Consider the following 18682-nt stretch of genomic DNA (forward strand, 5'->3'; position numbering starts at 1 on the left):
CTTTATGAATGAAATTGCTATGGCTGTTGATCAACTTATTAAAACGCAACCAAGCATTCACTCGTAAAAATAATTACCAGTAAAATATTAATTATAATCTTTGAAAATATCGATATTGGGATACAAACTGAAGAATTCATCTGGCCAGAAACTATTGTACAACATTAATACTCGTAAATCATTAATAAATAATGAAAAAATATCTTTAATAATTCAAAAATTGGATTAATAAATAAATAGGCGAACAAATCAGAAATCTGAAGCGACGGAGCCTCAGTTCTCGAGTTGATTTTTGTGTCTTTCATATTTTTCGAACGAATGAATTATTTTCTGTCTCTGTTAAAAATATTTATCTGTTTAATTTCAAAATCGGATGCAATGATTCAGATTTGAAAAAATGTTGAGAAGAGCGTTTATTTGAATGTTTTCAGCTAGACAGAGCCAATCGAGAGTTATCACGCGTTACTGGTATGCGCGAAACGTGTTTGTTGCATAAAAGAGGCAGCCGCTGCCCTCGCCGTATGTAAAACGACCTGATTTTACTTTCTGAAAGGATCGTGTATCATTACCTCCGTCCGTTTAATGATCGTACCTCGGCCGAACGATCGGTGGAAGCCATTTGATTCAGACCGATCGTGATCGTGACGGTTCAATCAATTTGCTAAGGTTGTTCAGTGCATGGCAATAATTGCTCGTTACTCGCCGAGCAATGCAATCGATACCAGACGAGGCTACTTTATAACTGTTATAATTCCGTTATCGCAACGTAAACATCACCGTTGCCGAAGAATCGTCGATTCTTGTTAAACGACTGTCCCATTAATCGAAGAAGCGTTCGATCGAGATCGGAGCGGGCTTCCTTAGCATGATTGAAATCTCTGCCCTCGAGGGAAGTAGGATTTGTGAATTAACTCCAAAATTGAATCGTTGTCCCACTTGAAGCATAGTTTAATCGGCACGAGAGTCAGATTTCTGACACTTGAAATTTCTTTAAAAGTCAAAAATGTAATCAAAATTAATTTCTCTTTATTGCCGATGAATCTGGTATGGATTGTTAAGATGAATTTGTAAATCGATTCAAAAATTAAATATTCTGAATAATTATGCGGTTGTGTCAACGACGAAAATCTGATTTGTGGGAGCATAAATTATTTCGGTGTAAAAGGGAAGACAGAAATTGTTCAGAAATTCGATTTCCATTCCTGTAATTAATTGCCGCGTTATTTGAAGCTCATTAGCAAATGTGTAACGTAGAGCATCGATATCAGGAGAAAAGAATATAAAAAAGGTCGTTGCTCGAAGAATAATTGCATCGACGCCGCGGACAGGTGATTTGTGGTAGTTAAAATTTCGTTTACGGCGCGACGGATTAAAATTGCGAAAAAATTGGACAGCGTAATTCTACATTCGGCCGGAACCGTAGAACGCGTCGCAATCGAAATCGAATTGATGAAGCTCACCAACGACAGATATCGATCATAACGGTTTCACTTTGGAGCCGTGCCAATCACCGGTCAAAACAGGTGATAAATAAAGGAAAATCGCCTCTCTGTTTCCGACACACAATTATAGTCTTCCCTCGGTAGAATTTCGAACGGCGAACAATGTCGCCGCTTGATAAACGATGCCTTCGGCTTGATAAGAGACCCTCGCTTTACCATCCACACGAATTACTTCAAACATACCGCATACCGCGAAACGCTTTCAATTAAATCTACTCAAAAATCGGAACAGATAATTATAATACAAGACGCGATCGAATTTTTCATATTTTCCGTGTTGCTTATTTAACACGTTCTCATAGTTCTCGCAGATTAACCCTTAACGGACCAATGCCGCCATATAAGCGACATGGAACTTTTATTTACTGGGTCCAATGCCGCGTATATGGCGGCAAAACTCATTCTATTATTTTGATCACTCTTATTGTTGTCACATTTCCATAATGAACGCGTTAAGCATTGTGTCAGGTCGCTTCTGTGAATTTGTTTCCGCTTGGACCTGGTGGGAAGTAAACTTGAAATACTTCCGGACCGTTAAGGGTTAATTCTTATTTCAATCCTCCGATGGATAAGTATTATATAATACTCTAAGAGCAGTTCTTGAGAAGCTTTCACAAATCACTTTCCTTACTTTGGCCACTATTTCGCGGCTCGTAGGTTTCAAACTGAAATATAGATCGCATTAAAAGTTTAAAATGGTCCAATATTGGACCGTGAACCATAACCGGAGAAATCCCGATCAAGGCATCAGCAATTACAGTACCTGGAACGACGTGACGGCGAGTTGACTGAGCCCGTCGACGTAGGGCCCCAGGACATTGTGCTCCCTGACCTTGAGCGACTGTTTGTTCGGCTTCGGATCCAGCAGATCGTGCACCTTTTCGTTGTAGATCTCCATGTAGGAGACCTCCACTTTGTAGGTGAGCTCCGAGCTCTGCTGTTTCGCGATCATGTCAAATAGGTTGTCGCACAGCCGCGGTATTATGCCCTTGTGCTCGCCGCTACCCATCATCGTGTACGATTTCCCAGACCCTGGAACAAATTCGTTGCGAGTCTCGTCAGTAAGGGAAATCAAATTCGCGAGAATACCGGGGAAACAGCGATCATTCCTATAATGTTCGAGAGGATTCGCGTCGACGAAACGAAGGGGATGCGGCGCCACCGAAATTCGTGTTTTAACGAGCATCGTCGTTACGGATAAGCGGTGTACCCTCCATTTTGGGCTAATTTGTAGTTGCCACATTTATTTCTTTTTTATGGTAATTTCGCGGTCTTCGCTAATTATAATAACCCGGTTGCTCCCGCAGGGGTGGAAATTACGGGGGTGAGGTTTTTTGGTCGTTCGGGGAAATTGCCATGAACGCTCCTCGTCGTGATAACTATGCTGGGGAGATACGTTGTACAGGAAGTCGTCCCGTTACAAAATAAATACTTGAAGAATATGTTTAAAATTTTTTTAAACTATGTCGTTACATTATCTTCGAGCTATGAAAATTGATTGAAAGTACATTTTCATGTCAGTTCCGTATCTTACAATAAACGTAGACACTTTTTATTCAGCATAAAGAAAAACTGGAGTTTATACATTTTTGAGAAAGGCGAGTAAAATTATCAGTGAAAAATAGAAATTTATGTTTGGCTCCTGTGTCTTAACGCACAAACTTGTGCACAAAGATCCGGTGTCTACTTAGGATTGAAACGGACGAGCACTTTAGCGTTCCAGAATCTTTAAAAATACTATAAATACTTCTCTCGACCGATCGTGAACCCTAATCCAGCACTCCCGGCCATCGGCGTGCATGCTTCAGGGATGAAAGGGTTAATTGACCTCCGTTATCGAGCGGCGTAATGAAGCAGGAGAGCAAACGCTTCTCGAACATGAAGACCGCCTCGGATGGTTAACCCTCGATCGACTCCGCTATTTCTTCAACCCCCGGTTAACAAGCTTAGCATTTCTTATCATCTATTTCCGCGTAAGACATCGTCTCCTCGAGCATAAGCGCTTGAGAGGATGAGGAATACGGCGAGGTTAAATCCGATTCGTCCGATGCCAAGCGAGGCGGCAAAGTGCACCAGCAAGATGCGAGAGCCTTTAGAAGTGCATAATCTGACTATCTGTTGTTGTTTTTTTTTTTTCTCTCAACGGGTGAAACCGTTGCCCGACCACCCCCGCGCGGGTCGCGACACGACGAGCAAAGAGGCAAAGAGACGCTCTCGGCGTCGCGACGCTTGGGTCAATGTCTCGCGTTAGATCAACCGTGGACGTTCATCGACGCTGACCTCTCTAATTGCATTATTTGCGGCGTTAAACTGCGCTGCGGGGTGAGGGTAACGATGTTACGCTCTTATCGGGAGAAATAAATGTCGCCGCGAACGAATGGGGGACGCTCGATAGCTTTTGGAGATCGATAGAGTCTTCCAATTGTTCAGGTCCTACTTGATGATCTACTGTGAGGAATGTATTAGATGATTTATAAATGGAGAAAAGGATGTACATTGTAATGTTCATTGCAATCAATTTATTATCAGCTACCGATTGCTTTTGGTAACATGGACCGAGAGTCTAGACCAGTGCTGGGCACGGTTGGGGCCCCACCAACGCTTGCTTCCCCCACCAACGCTTACTTTCCCCTCAAACGCTTGCTTTCCCCTCAAACGCTTGCTTCCCCCACCAACGCTTACTTTCCCCTCGAACGCTTGCTTCCCCCACCAACGCTTCTTCCGTGCAACGAGCACCCAATGTTGCCAGATTAAGACTTGCGTCCCCACTCTAACTTCCCCTTCTGCCGCGCCATCCCCCCACGCTTCCGCCACGGCCCGGTCACGTGACGCGACTGGCAGAGAGAGGGGGCAACTTTTTCCCCTCGTGCCCACTTCCCTCGTCCGACAACACTTCGCGCCCTTTCCCCATGGTAACGGCGCTATGGTAGGGACGGTTTTGCCTCAATAGAGGCAAACGTGCCCAGCCCTGGTCTAGACTATAGGCAATCATGGAGATAAAATATGTACGAACCTATGTTTACGGTCGAGAGTCTACCATAGATCTTTATCTACCATAACTTTATTACCGTGACGATGGTTACTGTTCCATTTTAGATCGTCGCGTAAATGTCAGATGTGTACAAGTTGATTTGTATTGTTAGTTTTCACATTCTACCGAAATTTTAGAAGCTACGGGCGCAATTGTTTGTTCGTGACCGACACTGTCTCGTTTTTGATTGACAAGCGAATTTTACGAATATACATTGTGATCCATAATTAAAGGATTGTAAGAACTTCCGACAGCGGATCTAGTGTCTAGATACGAGACATTGATGCCGATGAAAGATGCATGAACGTAGGTCTATGCTCTAGAGTCTAGACACTATAACTGATACGGAAACCCATGAATTTTGTATCCCGACAACTGGCATCTTATCTTTGCAAAATGTGGAATCGTGCTGTGCTTCTCTTAACATTGGGGGAAGTTTTAGACCTGTTACGAATTTTTTAATTGATACTTTTTGTTACGAATTTTTTAATTGAGAAAAACTTTGTTCTCGCTTCTGATTATTTGTCTTGATCATAAGTCGACGTTGATATTTTCCCGGGCACAGTTAACCCTTAACCTTTCCGCTTCCGCACCTTGGTGTCTCGGGCAGGGTCCCTAAATTACAGCCCACGGCATTATAATAAATTTCAGTTATCACGGCCTACAGCGTTACTATTCTTCTCTCTTAATTGACGTCGTTACTGCTCCACCCTTAACCCTTATATCTCGAGACGCCAGTCGGCCCTTAACCGATGCCGTTTCCCTTCAATCCGAAAGGAGTACTTCCACGAGGCACGGTATCGTTAATGCCATCATTTTCTGCTCCGAAAATATTAAAAAAAAAAAAAACAAGAAAATGAAGCACGCTCTATTTAAAGAAGGAATAATTGAATCGCGTTCGTTTGGATATTTTCTAGCTAGCAAAAAATATTTATTTTAAACGGACATTTTATGTCGTAGACTCTACTTCGAACTGAATACGAAGAGTTGTCAGTCGGAGCGTCAATTTTAGAATTTAGCACCGTTTGAACTCGAGTGATCCAAGAGATCGATGCCCATAAAGAAATAATAGAGCGTCATTTAACAAAGGAACGTTAAACTTTCCGAGTCGTAGAATGACAAATGACACGTGCGAAAGTTTCGCCCATAATTTTTTTTTTTCTAACTTCTTTATGTGCTATAGTTCCGACCTAGTTTTCCGAATCACCCGGTATATAGACATTCCCTTTACCGCTTCGTATAAAATCGCTGTCCCTCGGCTCGTACCGCACTGTTTTGCAGACGGCTTGTCCGCGGAGAAAGATAATTAACGAGCATACTTACCGGTTTGTCCGTAAGCGAAAATGCAGGCGTTGTAACCCTGGAACGCATTGTCCAAAATGTCGCGGCCCAGAGCGTCGAACACCACGTCCTGGCTCGCGAAATTGTCCGCGGTCGGATCCAACGAGTGAAAACAATGGTCGAACGCGAACGTTTTTGGCTTGTTCCTGCAACAGGTAAAACGTCGGGACTCGATTAATACGGTGGCCAAAATTGCCGATCTAAAGAAGTGCACAGGTGTACGCAGAAATAGACCTCTCGAGTCAACACCTTGGAATATCTGCGAAACGATTGGTGACACAAAAAAATTGCACATGCAAGTTGAATGGCTTCGAGTACACTTGACACGGCTTGGTCAACTAGATTTTGTAAAATTACGCTATATTATTTTTAATACACTGTTCGGTGTAGTTTGTAATTTTTTTATACAAAAAGTACTAAGCCAGTTGTGGGCAAAGTTCATTAATTCAGGAGTCGCATTAAAATGTCTCTAGACTGCGTCGACTATGGCGTCAAAAAATGTATGATGCTGTTTAAAATATACTCAGTTGATCTTCGCCTGTCCTCTATGATCTATGAGAACATAATTTTGATCTGTTGATGCAGTCCTGCAATTTTCTCGAAGAAAATTATATTAACGAGAGCATTAAAAAATGTAGAATGCAATTTAAAGAAGTGATTGTATTACAGTGATTGTATTATACCAAAAAGAATCTAACAAATGTTTTCTCAAATGGTAATAAAATAAATTATTAAATTCCATATCTGGGCTTGAAGATTTTAGCGTAACCATTAAATAATTACCAGCAGATGAAGTGTTGATAAAATCTTATTTTGTGTTGCAGTAATTTATAAAGAAAGTCTGCGTGTACAGAGAAAAAGCGATAGTTCGAAGAAGAAAATTGAGAAGCTGCGGATAACGGCAATACAATCGCAATTTTTCTCATAGTTTCCCACAATGTATATTAATTGAGGATGACACTGCTTCGTCGTAGTGGCTGGGATCCCAAGAGCTCCCCGCGGGAGACAATAACATTATATGAATAATCACGGATATATGTTAACATCGATTTGTGGGCATCTGGGGGCCTCGATAATGAAAGAATCATCGAGCACCGTCGTACGAGGGCTGCAAATCAACCGTTTCTCCGCTAAAAGCATTCTGGATATTAAATCCCAGCATCGCGGTCTCGGGGGAACGTGCGAGGCCAGGTTTCTGAAATGTGTCGCTGAGAAATTAATGGCGGCCCCCTGTTTGCGCTGACAATGAAACGGAATTAATTCTGTCTTAGAAGTTCCCCCGGAAAGACCGTCTTTGTAACGCGAGGTAAGAATGAACAATGCCGGCTTAATAATCTTATAATTAACGACCGTGAAAGATCCCGAAATTAAAGCTGGCTCTGAAACGTTCGGATTCGAGAACACCCGGACCGTTTTCTTTCGTTTTACTTCGGTGCAGTGTTTCAGCGCTCGGACGATCTATCAAAACGCTGCTATCTCAGCTTTCAGTTATCTTATTATCTCTATTATCAACATGCAAAATAATTATACATGTACAGTTTCGATACGAAGTTTTTTTTTTAAAAGAGAAATAGTGTGGCCAAAAGTGGTTTCTCAACACAGGTACTTTCAACTCATTTTAAAAACATCGCTGCGAGCTGGAAGACTTTGGGAAATTATGCACTTATGAATCACCGTGTAGATTGTCTTCGACGTGGAAAATAATGACTTCGTTATACGTGGGAACGTCTTTCTTCCATAGGAACAGTATTTTCCACAATCAGACCGCACATAAATTATTCGAACAATTATGAACCAACCTGTACAACACTTTCTTTTTTTCACTTAGGAGAAGAACAAAATTTAATCGCTAATTTCCATAACATTTTTTGACCTTTTGATCGTAAGATTATTTTATGAAAGTGAAAAATCGACTATGCATCGTTCGAATATTTTCGAATGAAACTACACAATATTTCTTAATTTTACCTAGCAAGAAAACTACGATATATTCTACTATTGATCTTTATAAAGTCTTGTTGTTGTGGCAAGTAATTTGCAAACACGAAAGCTCACGAGCCGCTGAACAAATTCATAAATCAACCTTTATTTTTCTACTTCAACGTAGAATAGCTTAGGATAGCTTAGAATAGATTTATCGGTAAACCAGGCAAGATCTTTTATATTTCATTTTCTGATCGTCTGAGAGAATATTTCATAAACTCGCCTAAGTCGTTTAAAAGTTTCTGGATTACCCTCAATTCGATTTTCCATTGCGAACTTTGAATAGGGTGAGGGACCTCATTACTGTAGGGGTGCCAATTAAAGTGCGTATATTAATTATACTTACTTTTATAGCGTAATGAACACTAAAAAAGAGATATTAATATTTTTTAATTCAAATCAGTTAATATATACAGTGACTCTCACTAATATTCGTAAGTTCTTAAAAATCGCATAACTTTGTCAATATTGCACTATACTACTTGAATTTTTTTGACAAGTCAGAACAATTGGTTCGCTACACAACGTGAAAGAAATGTTTGATTAAAATTTCAATTTGTCGAAATTGCAGAGAAAATACTGAAAGATGTATTTTGCAACTTTTTTATACGGGCTTATATTAAAAATTTAAAAAGTACGTTTTGTACAACTGTATCAATTATACATATACTAACTTCTTAAAAAAAAATCCAAGTCGTACGATCCAATGTTAACAAAGTTATACGATCTTTAATAGCGTCCGAATATTAGTGGGGGTCACTGTATGTTACATATCTCACGTTTAATATTCTTTACGCTGTGAAAATAAGTATAATTAATGTAGGCAGAGTAATTGGCATCCCCCACAGTAATTGGGCCCCCTTGATCTTTCGAGCCGCGAAATATCAGTTGAGCTCCGCGACGGCGAAAGGGGCGACGTTATTTTCGCGAATTATCGAACGAGTCTGGTTTCGCAATGGCGGAAACACCGTATGCCAGCTCCCCGGGAATGAAAGTGATTTCCTCTTGTCCTGGATATCCGAGCGCACGACCGACCCTGTCTCAAACGTCAAAAGATCCGAAGTCGCTGGATACGACTGGGCGTTATACGCATCGGCCCCTGATATTGATTTCCCGTCGCATTTTCTCCCCGAGTGATCAGTTTCCATCGGTTTTTCCGGGCCGGTGAAAAAAAAAGAACTGGAACGTTTAGCTCGCGGTGACGCCGCGGAACAACGTTGCGATTTCGCGACGCGAGACCTGACGGACAAACAATAGGGTCACTGACGTCTTCGGGGTGTCCGGGCAATCTTTACATTTTTTACTATTAAATGCCTCGGATCGGATCCATGTCTCAAACTATTAATCAGATTTTCCAGACCATGCTTCAAACGCTTCGAAACTAAAATGCGTTCAGGCTGTCTAGGTAACTGTTTTATTTTGGAATTGTATCGGGTGCAAGAAGTAATTAGAAATGCACATTCGAGTGCAGGGATGCTGGGACGAGAATGAAAGTACGGGGCGTGTCGAATAAAATAATTATCGATCCACGCATCACAAGTCACTGAAGCGAGACCATCTTTGCAGTCCGTTGCAAAGTACACTGCAGCCGCGACAGCATGTCTGGCTAAACGAGGGGGACGTGCACCGGAATCGATGCACCGTCCCAGAAAGTTCATAAAACCCGTCGCAGGACACCGATTCGCCTAACCGGCGGATCGGTCTCGGCCGATAAAACTTTTTCGATCGCGTCGCACGCCGAGCTCTCTCGAACGTGCCAAGAGACGTCTCCCTCTCGAGTTTTCCAGGATTACCGAAGGGGAGGAAGGGGGAGAGGGGAGAGAGAGAGAGAGAGGAGGAGGGGTTTTGCGGGGGTGCACGGTACCGGAAGTTTCGACTGCGCCGGGTTCCAACGCCGCCTTAAATCCGAACAACAATGGCGGCCGTGCGGGTTACGGCCGATTTGCATAATTACGCGGGCCGAGTCCGCCGGGGAGTGCCGATTAGACAACCGATAGAAAAGTTTCCGGAGAATAATGTCAGTATTGTTGGCACATAGTTGCTCGACGGGATTCTGCGAACTTGCGACGCTGGCTCGTGCCATAAGCGAGTCGCTGCCGCCAACTATCGATGACTTCTATTGTCGATAACTTGCGAAAATCCGCCGGGAAATTGCGAATTGAAAATCTTCTGGCGACTCGAAGGAGTACGGAGCGTATCCGCAGTAAATAAACAAGAAAATGATAGACAAACAAATAAAATTATCGCGGAGAGTCATTACAGTGGACACTGTACTCGTGCTTTGAAGAATCAAGAAAAATTAGCTCAGTGTGATAAGGGGAAAGTGGATTCTGAATTTTTTTCAATCTTAAATAACGTGACCAGAAAGAATTGATCTCCTGAATCATGAATGTTAAAACAATTAAATTGAATAGAGTGAGTCACTTGTAACGTTGCGGGAAACTGTGATTATTTCTGTAATTTCCACGTTAATGATTATTATTTCTTGTTCGTAGTTGAAAATATGGGAAACTATAATTTGAGGAACATTTTGAAGGCACTGTTCTTCCCAGCAACTATTTATGGAAGATTAAGCGAGTTGCTTACGACTCGGGCATTCCAATTGAGCGGGATCGATAAAATATAGTTGGCAAAAGTCTGCATATCGTTCGATACACCCACTTAAGGATCGAGTGGCCCGTTTATTTCTGTCGAATAAATGTATGATCCCCGTTCGATCGATAAACGTTGTACCGGCTCGAGGCAATATTTTCGTCAGTTCCTTTTTTAATTCCAATTACAAAGCTGATGGGGCAGGATCAGAAGCGATCCCAATCACCGTGGAAGAACAATGGAACAATAAAAATGTGAAATACTCCCTCGAAAATAACTCGGAGAAATCTCGAAATCACGAGCAACTTTCTTCGACCCGCTTCCAAGCGCTCTTTATGATCTCTATTAGGAGATAAAATGAACGCTAGCGACGGCCATCGAATTGATTCGACAAACTCTCGCCGTTTTTATCGCGAGTCGATAAGAAACAGCTTCGAGCGCTTGTTAATTCGTGAACATTGCAAAGAATTGATCGTAATTTAATTTTTAGAACTTCTTTGGACATTTTGAAAGTGTCAAAAAATTGCTTAAAATAAAATAAAACGATTGAAAATATCGACAGACATGATGGAAACACGAAAAATGAAATCTTATATGAGAAAGATTAAAATATTAAAACTTATTTAACCTCTCAAAATACTAAAGAAGTTTCTCTGGCAAGAATCGCGGAAAATTGATTTAGTTTATGAAAACGTTCCGTAGATTGACAGATTCTAATAAAATTCAGTTCGCCGTAGTACACCGCAGTAAAAATTCATTATGGAGACTGGATCAAGAATTATGTGCTACACGTGAGAATCGAGTGCGGAACTTTATGCATTTATAGCATTGAAATATCCCATAAAATTCTAAACTCCTAATCTCCTTACACCACCGAAATCTTATTTCCGGTTTATTGAAACTGCTCACGAGAGGGGAGATGGATCAAGTTTTATTTATTAGCTTTTCCGTGAACTCATGTATCAGGTCTCCAAGATTCAAAGGCAAATTGCACTTGGGTACATCAAGTTTTCTAAAATTTCACTACTGCACATTTTATTTGATAATATATCACTGACACTGACTGTCGCGTCGGTTTTATGTGGCTGACACAATTTAGTTGAGATCTTTGTTACGATCAAACTTTTGGGATTTTAAGATCAAACTTTGTTGGGATCCGAGTGCTGCAAGGGGTGACACAAAGGTTATTGCTATAATAAACCTTGTTTTTTCTAATCCTATGTTATTAATAGTGGAAAAGAGTGGAGAATAAAAATGTTTTGCTAAAATATATGACAAATAAAAGGGCACTGGAACCAAATAAAAATTTGTTTCTTCCCTTAACAATTCTAAGTTGCTGATACCGTGTCGATACACTAAAATTATTTTTACGTTTACTATTAAATAAGTGTTCATGTCTTCCGGAATTACATAAAATTTTCGTCTTCCTTTATAAAAATCCTTGAACTTTTGTTATTTTTTGACTGTATTCTATCTGACCTACCCATTTCACTCATGGAAATATCAAATCCTCTATTTATTAAACAAGCGTTCTAATTTTTGGTTTCTCGTGTCCACCACAAATGCGACACTCAAATTATGAATGCAGACTCAAACTGAACATAAAGACAACAAAACTTCGAAGCTAACAAATTGGTCAATAAAAAATGTGAATTGGCGAACATCGAACCACCGCAACACGTTGAGAACCGGGCAAAAAGTTTCTCGCGCAACGGAACAGAGAAGAAAGATACCTTCGTTGCCAAAGTTGTGAAGCTCCCCGGGTCCCGATGGTAGATAGGCTCGCGTGAACGACAGCGGGGTTCGTTCACCCCGTTGAAAAAGGATCGGGACCACGAAAAAAATGGTCGGTGGATCACGGAAACACTTGGCACACGCAAATTGGGCCGAGCGGACCGGCACACCGTCGACCAGATCCGTTTCCGTGTTTCTAGCACGCTGCGGATCCGCGGACTTGTATGCGAAGGAAACGTAGGCCGCTCGATACTCCTTTTAATCGGGACCGTGTCCCCCCTCGGAACAGGGCTGGGGGGGCCAGGCTGACCATCGCGTGACCGAACCCCTTCGACCATCTAGCTACAGGGTGTGTCCTCGAAACTGCGATTTAATAGGCGATCTCGATGTATTTCCCCCGACAAGCTTTTTAGCTTTTCTTCGGAAACGTACCAACAAATTTTCTCCAACACTTCCTCATCCGTCCCTTGTTTTATTAATTGTGAAGGTCACCGTTGATCTTGGTCTAAACTGATCTTATTTTATCTTGAGGTTCCAAGAACTATCGAAAGAAATTCGCAACAGAAAAGAATTAACAATCGGAACACGGGCAATCGTGTTTAATCTTCCCAAAAGTCATTTTGTTTTCTGGAAAGTTCCAGTAACTTATTAAGCGACTTTGATGAGCACAGCTGCTATAGAAATCATGAGTCATAAGGGTAATTCGCCACCGGCCAGCAGCAAGGGATCGATCACTCAACCCTGATGAGTTCCATGGCATTAGAACTATGGAACAGTCTGTGCCTGTTTCGAGCGATACTCTCAAGGCGATAACGAAACGCGCTGACTCACCCAGTAGATTGGTGACCTTACGAAAGGGGAGCTCTGGTCTTTTATTAACACCCTATGTACACGGGAACACACCCCCGCAGTGTACGGTATATGGACGAGGAGATCCAACACGGCCTTCGGCACGCGAGCCTCTGCGGTGGTCAGACCCCGTCAGTAGTAAAGGTGTACAGGTGGTCAGACGGTGTAACTGGGTTATAACGGTGCGGCATAATTGGTTGTATTCGGGCCGACGTCTCACGACCGTCGTTCCAAACTTAGGTTAACTCGTTCCTAACTTAGGGTGACTCATCGTTCCACTTATTCGGCGAATCCCTTTTTTAGCACGAATTTCAGCTTTCACTTTGCTGCCTTTTTTGGGATCAATCATTTTTATAACCTCCGTTTGTGTTCGATTATATTTATAGGTGAGACACTTCTCTAGAAAAATAAATTAATAAATTCCTAGTATATTTAATTTGAATTTAATGGGTTAGAATTATTAGTGGACTGCGGATCTTCGAGAAAAATAAACATTTTGGGATTCCTTATTTTGGCAAAAATTTTAGGCGTCATTTTGTTGCCTTTTTTGAAATCAATCATTTTTATAACCTTCCTTTGTGTTCGACAATATTTATAGGTGAGACACTTCTCTAGAAAAATGAATTAATAAATTGCTAGTATATTTAATTTGAATTTAATGGATTAGAATTATTAGTGGACTGCGGATCTTCGAGAAAAATAAACATTTTGGGATTCCTTATTTTGGCAAAAATTTTAGGCGTCATTTTGTTGCCTTTTTTGAGATCAATCATTTTTATAACCTCCCTTTGTGTTCGACAATATTTATAGGTGAGACATTTCTCTAGAAAAATTAATTAATAAATTGCTAGTATATTTAATTTGAATTTAATGGGTTAGAATTATTAGTGGACTGCGGATCTTCGAGAAAAATAAACATTTTGGGATTCCTTCTTTTGGCAAAAATTTTAGGCGTCATTTTGCTGCCTTTTTTTAGGATCAATCATTTTTATAACCTCCCTTTGTGTTCGACAATATTTGTAGGTGAGACACGTCTCTAGAAAAATTAATGAATAAATTCCTAGTATATTTAATTTGAATTTAATGGGTTAGAATTATTAGTGGACTGCGGATCTTCGAGAAAAATAAACATTTTGGGATTTCTTATTTTGGCAAAAATTTTAGGCGTCATTTTGCTGCCTTTTTTGAGATCTATCATTTTTATAACCTCCCTTTGTGTTCGATTATATTTATAGGTGAGACACTTCTCTAGAAAAATGAATTAATAAATTCCTAGTACATTTAATTTGAATTTAATGGGTTAGAATTATTAGACTGTGGATCTTCGGGCAAAATAAACATTTTGCGATGCAATCCTTTGGCAAAAATTTTAGGCGTCACTTCGCTGCCTTTTTTGGGATCAATAATTTTTCTAAGCACTTTTTGAATTCGACAATATTTATAGGTACTCGTACAACAATATCTCACGACGCGCGTCAGTTTGGAGTGGCTTAACCTGTTGGATGGACGTTCGGCTGGAAAGTAACGAAATGAAAGTGGTCCGTTCGTTGTATAGAGCCGCAGTAATTCGTACCGGTCGTAACACGGATAATATACGGCCGGACCGGCAAGAATCATTCAACCGCCGTGCACGAGCGGACATAAAACGGTTCACACGGGTTCACCGGACAGTTCAGCTGGCCGAGGGCTAAACCGTCTGCGATATTACACGAGCGAAATCCCCGATTTATTGGCTACAACGGGTCCAACGGCTGGCTCTCGACCTACGCAGCCTCTGCCATGCCGCGCCAGTGACAACCGCCTTAATTAAGTTTACCTTCGTTAAAGCCCCGATTCACTGTTCGCCTTGTACATCCGCCGCCTGCTGGGACGCTCGCCAACCCTCCGCCTTTTCCCCCAATTTGCATCCGAACCGTAGAAAGTCGGCTTAGCCTCGGGAATAATTTCCAGTTCGCCGTATCGATTCCTCCACTGCGTCGATTCCCCGCGATTTCGCCCTTTTAATTACCGCTCGCGACACGCGTTTGCAAACTGTCTCCCGCAATCTCCGCGTTCAACTGTATTTTGACATCTTCAAATGTTAAGCAACGTGTTCGACACGAATTAATTTCCCGAATCCTTACGTTACGTTATTAGTTGCTTTCAATGCTTGTTAAATTTAGCGTTAATTAAATTTTTTGACATACTAACGCTTATCTTAGCTACTTAGACTATCCACATAACATACGAAAGTTGACAAAAATTAAATGAAACTAGATAAAAAAGAATTTTGAATAATCTCCCAACGTTTATTATTTTGGTTTTTGATTTTCATTGAATTTTGCAATTTTTAACCCTTAACGGACCAATGCCGCCATATAAGCGGCATGGCACTTTTACTTACTGGGTCCAATTGCCGCGTATATGGCGGCAAAAATAAAAAAAATATAAATATATATAAAATAGAATATAAATACTTTCCTTTCTATACTTGATATAAAAATGTTGAGTTCACAGTCTCTCTTCGTATGAAAAATAGCTCGGACCTGGTGGGAAGTAAACTTGAAATACTTCCGGACCGTTAAGAGCTAAGCAATGCATTATTATGCATACAAACGAATGATGTTACTGTTAAATAAAATAGTGAGTCACAAAAGACTCTGAGAACGCAAGGATTCAACGGACAGCAAAAAAATCGAAGAACGGAAAGAAAAACGAATTACAGAACGAGTATCGTGTCACGCGAGTTTATCCTAGCAGCGAGCGAGTCGTTAAAAGCTCGGGATAATTGAGAAAAATCGGAAACTATCGGCTCGGACGTCGTTTCGCGACCGATTTCCCGCGTCGACGATTGCCGACTCGATTTGTCAAGTTTCCACGGCACGAATCCCGGGTGACAGAGAAAACACCGCCGAAATAGGTTCCGCTAGGCGGCCGTCGCGTCGTGTTTCTCTCGTTGCCCGCGAGCGGAATCGGTCGTTACGATACGATCAAGCGAAACGGCGAAAGTTCTGCGGGCCGGTTTTTAATATTGCACGCGCTTATGAATAAGGGATGATCGTGGAAGTTGTATCGCGGCCGGCGACGGTCGATGCCGGGCGTTTTTCAGGGACGTTTTCCACCGCGTAACTTCCGATTGCTGTAAACTGCTAACCGGCCTCCGAGAATTCCACTTTCGCCCCGGGAATCTTCGAACTTCCGTTTACGACTTCGACGAGCGTTCGTCGTCGCTCCGTAACGCAGCGATTCGCAGACTTTTACAACTCTGGTCCCTGTCATCGACTCGCATCGCCATTTCTACGTAACGCGGCCATCTCTTTCGTTCGAGACGTTATGATCCATTAAAGATCGATTTTGTCTCGTGTATTTTGACGGTGAAATATTTAGTTTGTGGATCGTGTCTGATAGGAAAAGATCCTTTTTTCACTGACGATTTTTTATCTTTCCATGAAGAATATTGTAAGTCTTTTGTCCCTAGTATTGACATTTTTATATTCTCTATGATGAAGATATTATTACTACTATGATTCAACGAAACATTCGACCATTTCAAATTGCAATCTTGGAACAAACATTGAATATTGCAAGCTGAACATTTTTCTACACGATCGTCAAATGATCATCTACGTATAGTAAAGATTTGATAAATTTCTGTTTATCCGTTCAATGACAAAATAATCTTAAAAAGATGTGTTCTCCCGAGTGAATAATCGGGCATGACCCCTCCAAGCTGATAATACAGATTTTTCGCGATTATGCGTACCAACTTTTTGATGACGAACAATGTTTGATTGATGAGCGCGTGCTGCGTTAAAAGTGGGGTAAAAGTATGAATTATTAAAGAGGGAAGATAAAGATTGTATAATGGGCAAGATATGAATTATTGATGGCTTCGAAAGATAAAGAACTGTAACTGATTCGTACAACACGAACTATAAGTTACCGTGTCATAAGCAGCACGAATCATTCGTGAATGCCTGTGTACTGCGGGCACCACTGTACACACGTGCCTGTACACGTAAACACACACACGCACACAAAAGAGCGGCGTTCTATTTCAGCGCAATTAACGCAAGCGTTTTATACACGATATTACCGGCGTACAATGAGTCCAGTCGCGGACGAGCGCTGTTCAATGGCCGACTGGAGACTCGAATGGTTAATTGGGAACTGAAACGGCCATTTTTAATTATTCCGACCGGGTGTCTGGAGCCGGGTAGAGAGTCGAAACAAAAAGCGTAACAGGTAGTAGGTAGAGATAATACCCGCGTCAAGTCCGTTTTAATCGATCGAGGCCGGGGTAAGCAATCGTCGAGTGTTTTTCGCCAGCAAATGTGCGATTCATTGGAGACTTGAGCTGCACAAAGGACCGAGCAAATATTTCTTTGTTTTTAAGAAAGTATTTCGCTCGTGCTTCCCGGTTCTTGTTTCGTTACAGAACCGTTCAAGTTCGAGTCAGAAACGGTTTAGTTGAAAATGTTTATAGATATCTGCGAATCGAGCTCAATTTAGCTTCGAGTCGTAAAAGTCTAATCAAATTGGTTCACAACTTCCTCCAACGATAAGAACCCGGAGGACATACTGTGCGAGATCTCTAGATACAAAAATGTTGATAATGAAGACATACAGATCAGACGAAGGCGCTGAACAAAAAGGGCTTTGAAAAGTGAAATTGGCAAAGGCTGGGAACTATGACCGGTTAAACTCTTACCTGTCAAAAATGCTTATAATCGCTCAACTTTAAACACGCATAATTTTTGGACGCATGAACTCCGCGCTTTGAAACTTGTATTTCTAGAATTTTCCCGTCAAAAGCTACAGGACAGTATAAAAAAAAAGAGCAAAATGTTTGGTCCCAGAAAGCGAAGTTCAACCTTTTATTATCTATCTGGAGCGTTAATTCTCTTGAAATCAAAGGAACTCGGGATTCATTCTCTCCTTGCGTTTAACCCTGAAGTGATACGGTATTTCCCAGGTACTTTCTTAATTTAAATAATTCGAGTGTTCTGAAGTAGTTAACCCATTTGCATCATTAGCGTATATATACGTTCAATTGTTCTGGTCTCTATCACCGGAGCGTGATAAAATTAATACGCTCTATTTTTTCTTATAATGCTGAAATATGCTGTTCTTTTACTTGTAGTCATTTTTGTACTTAAATATAATAAAAAAAAAATTTTGTTGATAAAGGCCTTCTTTTCATATTTCCTTATGTTGCGTATCGGTTAAAGAAACTTGATATTTGCAATTATCGTGCAATACGATAATTTCATTTGAATTGCTAAAACCCAAGTACGAAACACACTGCATTCGAAAATCTTGATAGAGAAGACATAGAGAATCGAGGAAGACGGATTTAATGAAAATTAAGCTGATAGAAAGAACTTGGTAAGATTAACCTGGCGAAGGACGCGGAGGTTACGGGGTACCCGTGACGTCAATCTTCCTGAAATTGAAGGAACTAACGGACCCGAGACGATGATCTCGTGGCGCGCGGGGGTTAATTCGGTCGCATGGATCCGCAGTCGACGATCGTTCATCGTCAATGTCGAGGGGATCGATCGTCGCGGAACTTGAGCACCGACACAAATTGAATCCCGATGTGGCCAGTGGCCGGACAAAGCAGCTACCGTGCAATATGTAATCAGAAGCCGAAGAAACGAGGTTCGAT

General features: G+C 41.3%; 1 protein-coding gene across 1 annotated transcript in view; it reads right to left on the reverse strand.

The window, feature by feature from the left end:
• LOC143365351 (kinesin-like protein KIF13A) overlaps nucleotides 1-18682 on the reverse strand; it is a 145593-nt gene that overhangs the window by 33667 nt on the left and 93244 nt on the right. Inside the window, exons 3-4 of the mRNA XM_076805447.1 lie at nucleotides 5857-6020; nucleotides 2266-2534 (exon numbers count right to left, since the gene is read on the reverse strand). Coding sequence (XP_076661562.1) covers nucleotides 2266-2534; nucleotides 5857-6020 — 433 coding nt within the window. The remainder of the gene's footprint in view (nucleotides 1-2265; nucleotides 2535-5856; nucleotides 6021-18682) is intronic.

The sequence above is a fragment of the Halictus rubicundus genome, chromosome 2 (assembly GCF_050948215.1).
Source record: "Halictus rubicundus isolate RS-2024b chromosome 2, iyHalRubi1_principal, whole genome shotgun sequence".
Classification (NCBI taxonomy): domain Eukaryota; kingdom Metazoa; phylum Arthropoda; class Insecta; order Hymenoptera; family Halictidae; genus Halictus; species Halictus rubicundus.